Genomic DNA, 9,730 nt, shown 5'->3' on the forward strand with positions numbered 1-9,730 from the left:
CATCAATTTAATAGAAGTTTAGATGTTCAAAGAGATAAAATGTGCAAAATGGCATTATTTCAAAACTCATGGTGCAATTTCAGAAAATTAGAACCTTATAGACTAGTTTGAAAATCACCGTAAATCCAAATGGTATAAAACGTAGTTAGCTCGAAAGGAAATGTGTATGAAGGGAGAAAGGAATTAAGAAAATCAAGTTTAATTCTTGAGTTAACTTTTTCCTTGTTCACTGAATTAGAGGTGTCGACAAGAAAGTTCAATTCTGCAATATGCATCCTGATGTGGTTTTGTGGAGTTTTGTCTTTTAATGAGTTGGGTTGAGGGATAACAAGCTGGGATGGAGACGTGCTTGGGGAATTTTTCGGTATGGTTATCGGGGTAGGGCCGTAATGGTACTTTAATTTTCGACCTGAACTCGTCCAATTTGGAAGTGAAGATAACGTCACTATGAACCTATAAAACAAAAACATTAAAGGAAAAAAATGTTTTGACGTTTCAAAATGTTGGGAGTGCTTGTATAATAGAAAATTTTAACGAAAAACTTTCGGTACTGTTTATTTTAACGAAAAATCATAATTTTATTGTAAAAAAATTAATCTTTATGAGATCAAGCACATTCATTAGTTTTCTGGTATAATATGCTTCAGTGGCTCCTTCTTACTCGAGTGGTATATGGGCCGTCAAAACTATTGATCAGAGAGAGCGAGAGCGATCCTAACGGAACTACGACAATCTCCGATGGATATTTTCTCGGCGAACCCTAAGACCTTCAAGCTCCACAGGAAATCGCCTTTCGCTCGGAAGCTCAAATCCTCCATTGCCGTCAAGCTTCCTCAATTTCTCTCCGAGTACACAGACGACGTCCTCGCTGTAATTTTTCTCATCCCTTCCAGTTCCTGCGATTTCGGATTTTCCTTTGTTTATTTCCATTTTTCGAGTCTAATTAACGATAGGAATTGATTTTTTTGGGAAAATGTACTAGCGATTCTCTTTCGTAACTAGTTGTTTGGATGCTGAGAAAATGTAGGCAGAGAAATTAACGCTTACGCTATGTTTCGTGATGCTTTTGCTTTCGGTGGAATGAGAGTGAAAGTTTCATATGCTGCCTAATCAACATAATAATAACTGTATGTTTGGTTGCTGAGAAAATGTTGGCAATGAAATTAACAATCCATGCTACATTTCGCGATGATTTCGTTGTTTGCTTGCTAATTAATGCACAATTTTTTAACATATAGTCTCAGAGTTGCATGCGCGTCTCTATAGACGTTATCAATGTGTAATATCAGATAGAGCAAGAGGCTAGAGCTTACTTAACATCTTCTATAATCGAAAGCATTTGAGTGGACAACAAGAAATGAGTGGTCTTATATTGCGAATTGATGTACGAAAAGTAGAAGAAAGATTCGTCAATTTCATTAATTGTTGACAAGTTTCTTTTAACTTCTTTTTTTGTTTCTTTTTATTGTTAATCTTGTGTTTGAAATTTTACATTGAACGCACATGCGTGATTTGCCCTGTTCTCATTAACAAGTTTTCACTGCTTCATGGTTAAATTTACTCCAAATTTTACTGAGAGTAATATGTTCATTACTTTAGGAATATATAACAGTGCTGGTTTGTAATGGAAAGCATCAATATCAGGCAAAAGAGGATTTAGAAGCATTTCTTGGCGACGTGACTGTAGATTTTGTATCCTGGTACCCTGACTATCAAAGTCTCTTGATGAGCTACAATTTTCTTCTTTACATGCTGACTCAGTTTTGAATAGTCGATGCTAATCCCTTTGCTCTGCCAATGTAGGTTATGGAATCTTATGTTGGAATATGCTGGTCAATCTTCTGCAGACACCGGCTTATTGAATGCAGATGAAGTTGCTACTGTTAGTTACCAAGAGAGTAAGAGATGCAAGGGTGCAAGCACCGACAGATGTGCAGAATTCCAGAATCATTCTACTAGACATGCCGATGAACTTTTGGTAATATGAGTTATCCGAATTTATTTCTTTATGTATAATAGAGCGTTAGGAGGAGTTTGTAATATAACTTTCCCATGGCAGATGAAAGATGGCAAGTCCTACCATATGTCAACATGTGATCCTGTTTCTTGTGAAGATGTGAAACTTGCCAAAGGTTTTCAATGTGTCCCTTTCAGTGAGGTGAATACCAAGAAAACATTGTCACGGGCATGCAGAAATGAAATTCTAAAAGGACCTATTGCAACTGATAATACCAATTGTGAGCTAGTTAGAAGAACTCGGTGTATAAATAAAATTAACCAGGTTGGCCTATTAAACAGTTTAATACAGCTGACAGTGATTTTTAAACACATTTTTCTTTTTGTAAGTTCAGAATTATCTTATTGTAGAGCAGATTCTCAAGCATGAATCAAGTGAATTGCCTAAGGAGCTCTTACATTTGCCGAAAAGAGAGGCAGAGTCTAAGGTTACGCAATATGTCATATCAGGTACCATGTTCGATTACCTCAATGCATGTTTGAGAAAATTGTAAATGTCAATATATAATTATGTGCCTGTATGTGATTGTGTGAAACTGATTTGTTTTAGCTGCCTTTCTACAGACATACAAATTTAGTTTGCTCATGGGTCAATAATGAGGACTCTTTTTATGCTTTCTTCCTGCAGGACGTCCTTGTCCTAAAGAGATCTGTGGCAGTAACCCATTAGAAAGCAGTCTGTCACCAAGATTAATAGGTACAGGGTTTGTGCATAGTAAAAAACCTCGGGGTAGTGTTTGGGATAGATTGGGCAAGCCATGTGAGGACATATTTGTAGGGCACAAGAATGTTAATTTCTATGGTGTTGGCCGTAAGACACAAGATGGAGGAGTCCATAACCAGCCCCCATTAATGCCTCTGAAGAGTAATCCTGAAGTTCCTGCTCTTGGGACGAGGTCTTATAGGCACCCTGTTGAGACTAGGAAACTGGACCATGGTGGTAGTGCAATGGGTGAACCTCATAGTGCAAACAATATTGGACGTAAGAGGCTCTTTGGTGAAATCAGGGCACGCCTTGGCACTGGTTCAGCTTCTTTGGTGCATGAGAGAAACATGGATCCTCAGTACAAAGATATCTCACAGGATTTCAAGAAGTCAAAGTTGACCAAAAATGGTTCGAGGACTACTCAGAAACTGGCATCAGTATGTCCTTTAAGATTGACTTTAACCTCAAGTCTGGTAATTTTAAGAATCAACTTAGTTTTCCCTCCTTGACTGATTTTCTCTAGGAAGTGCTTGAAGTAAAAGAAAGATTGCATCAAATTGAAATGGAAATGTCAAAGCTTCAATCAAAGCAGGTGGTGAAAGTCAATCATTTGTCAAAATCTGGTAAAGCCTCTAGATAACTTGGACCAATTTTCTGAAGTATGAAATTTGTTTCAACTTATAAATGCTTTGAATTTTGAACTAGAAACAAATGTCTCTGCACAAATGTAGAGGGTGGGGGAAGGTGGTTTTGGGTGGATGTGTTCTAATGCATGCATTTACAGATATACTAAAGGATTCGGAGAACAACACTGAGATTGAGTCAAGGACTGTATTGGTGACAAATGTAAGATCTTTCTGTATAATATTCCTTCTTTTATTCACTCTATTAGTGAAATATTAAAGTTCACAGTAGTGTGATGAGAAGTGGCTGACTTTGCGAACACGAAATCACTAAGGGAAAGTATTCAGTGGATTGAAATTCTAGGTGAACAGTTGATAATAAATAGATGGAAACCAGAGGGGTGTGCCTCTGTGGAAATCCTTTGAGATGGTTATAGAAACAGACTCTTGTTGAGAGCGTAGACTGTAGAGCTTCTGTTCTACCAGATGATAACAATTAGCTGTAGTAATACATAATGATATTTCTTAAAGTTATTTTTAATTACACACATTGTTAGGTCATCTTTGCGAATGTTGTTACAAATTTCAAGTCTGTATTTTAACTGACGTTGGTATTTGGAGGCAGTATTCTTTCACATCTAGTAATTTAGGCTCGCTTTCTGTTCACCTCTTAGTTAAGCTAACTAGTACCTGAGGATTGCTACTTGTACGCACATTTGTTTAAATAAAGTGCAAATTGTGTGTGGTTAATTTCCATGGAGATTGCTATTATTCCTCCTTATTTTTATTAATTTAATTGTTGTATCTGCAATTCTGCATTTATGTAAAATATCTCATAAGCATACCATATACTGTTTGAAAAAAAAAAAAAAAACAGGTACATTTTTCAGCTACTAGAGAAGCTTTGTCATCGTTCTTTGCCAAGTGTGGAGGGGTTTTCAATGTGGTGATTCTGACAGACATAGTAACTGCTAAACCACAAGGGTAACGCTTATTTCGTCATCTGCTCTATTATGATCTAAGGAGTACAATTTCTGTTTGTATGTTTCATCTTAGGTCCGGGACCGGTTTCTGACATTTCTGTTCTTAGGTCTGCTTATGTTACCTTTGATAGCAAGGAATCTGTTGACAATGCCTTGGCATTGAGTGGGACAATGTTTTATTCAAGAATAGTGAAGGTGAGCAAACAAAAAGTGTGAAACAAAAAAAAAAAAAAAAAAAAAAAAAAGAAACAGATTGAAAGAAAGCAAAAAATGAAAGGGGCGAGGGTAGGCCGTATGGAGATTGACTTGGTTGAGTGTAATAAACCTGATACTCTACTGTTATATCTTTTACCATCATTAGGCAGTGGATGCACGTTGAAAATGCTACATAATTGCCCTTATTTTCCTTCCATGACTGAAGACGAACCAAGTTGGGAAAAATATTATAAATTGAATGGTTTGATACTATTGAGCTTGTTGGGCTGTACAAGTTTCTATGTGCGTCTCTTATATTTCACAAACACACACAAGGATCGTAAATTTGAGATTCACCTTTGGAGACTGACATATTCTAGGGACTAGAATTTAAATTTGGACTTTGTTTTCCAACTTTTGACTTCTATACATTTTGTATAGGTTCTAAGGATACGAGAAGCAGCTTCTGCAGCATCAGCCCCAAACCAGATTTCTGCAAAGACTTTCCACGCACATGTACCAGATGGCAACAAAAACGCTATCCCCAAAACACCACGTTTTGGGAGCTCTAGTCTACAGTGGCGGAGAGAGCCTAGCACTGATCCATCAGAACCATCAGCAGCAGCCCCCAAACATCTTTCTGATTCAGACAAAGAAGGGAATGCTTCATCAACAGAGCCCGCTGCAGGCACTTAATTCTTAGAATCAGCGTTGCAATGGCGTATAGTTGACAGAACTAAATAAATCCTATCTAACACCATACTGGGGATCCACGAGTTATGAGGATATTAGGTTGATCTATGAAATCTACTTCTAAACTGTTGAAGGCTGTTTTCTATTTTGTTTTCTGGGCGGAATCAGCTGGGTAACTTCCGTTCTAATTCCACGTATAGCATCCGTGTTGTTCCTCTTGAAGATCATAGAAACTCATTTAGGATATATATAGTTTTCGCAGCAGCATAGCCTGAAAGTGCACTTGTGTTGGTATGTAAAGAGTGATTTGACAGTTTCACTTCCGCAATCACTTCGCAGGTAAAATTACGGAATATCAGATTGGCGGTTTTGCTACGAGAATGTAAACTTCTGTTCATAGCATTGACAGAATTTAGCTGTAATTGCAGGTGCTCGTCGTACTTCGGAATTATTGGGTTGAGGTCAACTTAGAATGTGATGTCGAAGGGTTCGTCACCATTTCTAGTGTTACGGTTTGGACTTTGGACTGGTAATTCAGTAACAAACATAAGCGGCACAAACCTTTTTTTTCAACGCGACGAAAACATGTAGCTACAAGGAGAAGTTTCCGAATCAAGAACATCAATACGAATGAAGAAGTTGATAGGAAATCCGAGAATAATTTAAACCAATACATGTTAATTAATTTTACGTGTAGATCTGTACAAGGAAATTACTAAAACTCTAGAAATGTGGTCCTTTAGCAGTAGCCTATGAACTCACATTTACGCTTAACACGAAACTGATTGGTGACGAAGTTTTTCAGCTTGCCGATAAAGCGAATATGTTTGGTACTGCAGTATTTGCTAAGCTGGGGCTGGAACAGTGAGCTCAGCATCTTCTCCAAGCTTTGTGTTGTGTGTTTGACATACTTCCTAGCACTTGCATCTTGTTGCACCAAAACTCCATACTTCTGCATGTAACTTTTGTAAACAGGTACAACTGCCTGCACCAAAAGTTGGCATACCTTCTGCCTCAAGCAATCGTCCGAAATGATCCAATTCGAGTGCTTCTTGTACCTCTCGTCGAATGCCTCGTTGAATGCCTTGAGTCTTTTCTTATCGTCGGAGCCCTGATGATAATCCGTTGCTCCCCCGACAGGAGGTGAAATCCAACCCTTTTGGGTTAGGAGAATCAGAAGCTTTCCCCAACTCTCTCTCAAGTAGAGAGCTGCGTAGTAGTCCTTGTATTGCTCATGTGCTCCTAACCAAGAGTTTCCCATTATTTCCCCAAGCTTTGTGCCCTTTAATTGGCTGAAATGGCAGTGATTGTTCATCATGAAAAGATAGGAGAGGGAGATGTCTTCGTAGGTCTTCGACCACGCATCCAAATTTAGCCCGATTTCCTTCATCGTGCTAAAAATTTGTTTCAAAAGAAGATCATCATCTTCATCTTTGTGGATATCGGTTTTCCAGCTTTGATGGATCCGCAAGACCCGGATTAAGATTGGCTTGTAGTCTTCCCCTAGAAGTTGATTGCAGAAACTAGTTATAAAGGTTACTAGCCCGGGAATGCCACCATCCGATGGAGGAGAAAACCGCCTTTGCAACTCCACTTGACTAGGAAGTTCCCAGAAAATCTCACAAGCACCATTGACAACCTTCTTGATCAGATCCCTTGTGAGGTTCTGAATCTCACCGCAGGCCTCCCCTCCGAAAAGCCGGTTAAAATTGACCCTTAGATTTTCTAAAACTGCGAATACATCTAGTAGCTTCAAGAGCTTGACCGGGCCCTTCTTTATCTTGGTGACACTCCTGCCAAATTGGAGGAAAGAAACAAGCCTAAACTCTTCAGCGAATCTCGCAATGCAGCGCTTCCAAGCATCTGATTCTGTCTTCTCAAAGACACTGTTGCAGAGTTTGTACTCAAACTCGAGAAAATGCTTCACAACCAACTCCAAATGCTCGCCCCATTGCTCAATGTAAGAGCCGATGCTCTGCATATCATCAAACTCAGAGACTTGAATCTCAAGGTAGTCGAGATCGAGGGCCTGCAAGCTTCTTCTAGCATTCAAACTCCGCGCGCCAGTGTACAGCAATACGCACTTTTCAAGCCGATCAGCAGCATTCAGTCTCTCAACAATGGCTTGAAGCTTTTGAATTACCGGCACTGGTAATGGCGATGAAGCAATGCAGGCTGTAGCATTGTTCTCCATTAATAAGCTTACAAATTCGGTTTCCAGCTTGATGAATGCAGCATTGAGAACCCCTCCATCAAGGCGAGCACAACCCTCGATTGCGTGCAACACCCGTAGAATTCTCAGAGCTTTCTTCACATTCAAGAGGCTTTGATCATTGGCAAACGCGTCGCCTTCCAAAAACTCAACAATGTCATGCAGCCACTGAATGGCCAGCCCACAGCTGCCAGCAAGAAACCTCAATGCCTCTTCGAGCCTTTTCATGATCAAAAGATAAGCGTGGAGATCAGAACATGATTCGAAAGACAGCGAATTCTCTAGCTCCCGAACGACATCATACACTTTGAGAACAGCAGCAGCAGGGCCAATGGCACCATTGATTTGGTCCCTCATTGCAAAATATCCACACTTTCGCGTCCCAATGGGCCTAATTGCCGCTTCCAAAGATGGCAACCTCTCCTTCGTGCGTTCCACCTTCAACCCGGCTTCATTAATCGCCGACGAAAGAGCTGAAGATTGCTCCATACTAGCCTTCAACAATTTCCGGGCAGCTTTTAGATTCCCAAAAGTTTCATCATCAGCCATTTTCCGAAAAAAACACTTTCCAATCTCAGAATCCCCAACCTATTTGACTGAACCAAAACTTGTGTGGCATTTTTATAGTGCACCAAGAGCCTTCATAAGAGTGCAGTAAAAAAATAGAGTCGTGGTTTCTTCCACACTACTCGAAAAAAGAAAAAAATAAAATAACTTTCCACCAAACAGTACCAAATGAAACAAAGGAGAGTAACCAGGTTCAAACCAACCTTGTACCTGCAAGGATAAATAGCCCACAAGAAGCCTCAACTACCATGCCATGAATTTCCTTTATTTTTCACACTTGCAAACAAACAAACATTAACATGTTAGGCCCCCAAACCACCTACTTATAACTTATATACATATATATATATATATATATATATATATATATATATATATATTTATACATGCGCGCACAAACATATACTACTCTTGTCACACGCTTACGCGTGTGACAATTGACCTTTGTATGTTAAATTAAGTTATTTTTAAGATTTTAAAATTTTTAGAAAATTAAGTTATTTTGATTTCTATATTTTTGTTTATATAAAAAATAAAATAAAATAATAGAAGCCAACCATAAACCACCCACTAACGTGGGGGTTTTGTTTTTGTTATTTTGTTTCTAAAGTTTTAAACCTATTCCCATACGTGTAGATAATATCGTTTGATCAAAAAAAAAAGTTTTAAATTTAAAGTATTTAAAATTAAAATGTTTTGAATTACAATTTTAATTTCATTTAATGTAACTTTTGGAGTTTTTAAAGACAATTTATGGTATTTTGAATGTTTCACCATGTTAGGATGCTCCCTTTATATATATATATGTGTGTGTGTATATATATATATATATATATATGTATATATAAGTGTTAAAAAGCAGTCACTTAATACTAACGTTTACTAGTATTCCTCTTCACTTGTAAGTGAAAGGTCTTAGGTTCGATTCTCACACAAAGGTACATATAAAGTTAACAACAGTCACTTAGTACTAACGTTTATTGGTATTCCTATTCACTTGTAAGTGAGAGGTCTTAAGTTCGCTTCTCATGCAAAATTGAATTTCAACCACATTACTGCTAGCTCATTGCGAGGCTAAGCCGACTCCCTCCTCCTTTGCATAAATAATATAGTTAACACACAAAAAATTAATCAGATTTTGACTGGGCTACTAAATTCTTTTGAACTTAAATTTGTTTGCCCATAAATTAAATTTTTTAAAATTCTCTAAACTTTGTTAGAACACTAACAAAGTAAGGATATTTAAGGTGATCAAGTTAGTTAAAGCAACATTGTCTCTAAACTCGTGTACTCGAAGTTTGAATCCCACTAGGATGGGCAACGGTTATGGCAGGCGGGTAACCACAGTTATTTACCCATAACCATTTATGCTCATACCCGCATAACCGTTTATCCGTTGGGTAATTGCCTAAACGGTTATACCCGTACCCATAACCGTTTAAACGGTTAACCATATCCATAACCGCATACCCATTTAACCGTAACCGTTTAATACACGTTTACTGTGACATCCCACATCACCCAGGGAAGTGATCCGCCCTGGGCCGGGATGTGATAGTTTGGTATCAGAGCCTAACCATGGCCGTGGTGTGCCGACGAGGACGTCGGGCCCCTAAGGGGGGTGGATTGTGACATCCCACATCGGCCAGGGAAGTGATTCGCCCCAGGCCGGGATATGATATTTACCCATTTACCCTTTTTAACCCGTTTATCTTTTTTTTTTTTTTTTTTTTTT

General features: G+C 38.5%; 2 protein-coding genes across 5 annotated transcripts; one reads left to right on the forward strand and one right to left on the reverse strand.

Moving 5' to 3' along the window:
• Nucleotides 1-485: 485 nt before the first annotated feature.
• On the forward strand, nt 486-5,776 carry LOC137708602 (RNA binding (RRM/RBD/RNP motifs) family protein). Of its 4 annotated transcripts, XR_011064813.2 has the most exons (12): nt 486-870; nt 1,600-1,700; nt 1,804-1,978; nt 2,060-2,281; nt 2,373-2,466; nt 2,645-3,159; nt 3,246-3,345; nt 3,507-3,568; nt 4,223-4,329; nt 4,436-4,523; nt 4,965-5,555; nt 5,645-5,776. XR_011064813.2 is itself a non-coding variant. In XM_068447718.2 (11 exons), the coding sequence occupies exons 1-11, from the start codon at nt 739-741 to the stop codon at nt 5,217-5,219; spliced, it is 1,851 nt and encodes a 616-aa protein (XP_068303819.2). In that variant the 5' UTR covers nt 486-738; the 3' UTR covers nt 5,220-5,597. The 4 variants fall into 4 exon arrangements, 2 of the variants coding, with proteins under 2 accessions (XP_068303819.2, XP_088545677.1); XM_068447718.2 differs by lacking the exon at nt 5,645-5,776 and having other exon boundaries at nt 4,965-5,597; XR_015958643.1 differs by lacking the exon at nt 2,060-2,281 and having other exon boundaries at nt 623-870.
• A 79-nt stretch (nt 5,777-5,855) lies between these two features.
• LOC137749263 (exocyst complex component EXO70I-like) lies at nt 5,856-8,036 on the reverse strand. The gene has a single exon (XM_068489366.2). The coding sequence runs from the start codon at nt 7,975-7,977 to the stop codon at nt 5,956-5,958; it is 2,022 nt and encodes a 673-aa protein (XP_068345467.2). The 5' UTR covers nt 7,978-8,036; the 3' UTR covers nt 5,856-5,955.
• Nucleotides 8,037-9,730: the final 1,694 nt, after the last annotated feature.

The sequence above is a fragment of the Pyrus communis genome, chromosome 17, assembly GCF_041283825.1.
Source record: "Pyrus communis isolate YQ-2024b chromosome 17, ASM4128382v1, whole genome shotgun sequence".
In the NCBI taxonomy this organism is placed as follows: Eukaryota; Viridiplantae; Streptophyta; class Magnoliopsida; order Rosales; family Rosaceae; genus Pyrus; species Pyrus communis.

Excerpts from the sequence above, each read along its gene's own strand:
- LOC137708602 (XM_068447718.2), top strand. The coding sequence starts at position 739 with ATGGATATTTTCTCGGCGAACCCTAAGACCTTCAAGCTCCACAGGAAA. Across the intron at positions 871-1,599 it reads ACACAGACGACGTCCTCGCT|GAATATATAACAGTGCTGGT; the intron begins GTAATTTTTCTC and ends TCATTACTTTAG. Across the intron at positions 3,160-3,245 it reads CTACTCAGAAACTGGCATCA|GAAGTGCTTGAAGTAAAAGA; the intron begins GTATGTCCTTTA and ends GATTTTCTCTAG.
- LOC137749263 (XM_068489366.2), bottom strand. The coding sequence starts at position 7,977 with ATGGCTGATGATGAAACTTTTGGGAATCTAAAAGCTGCCCGGAAATTG.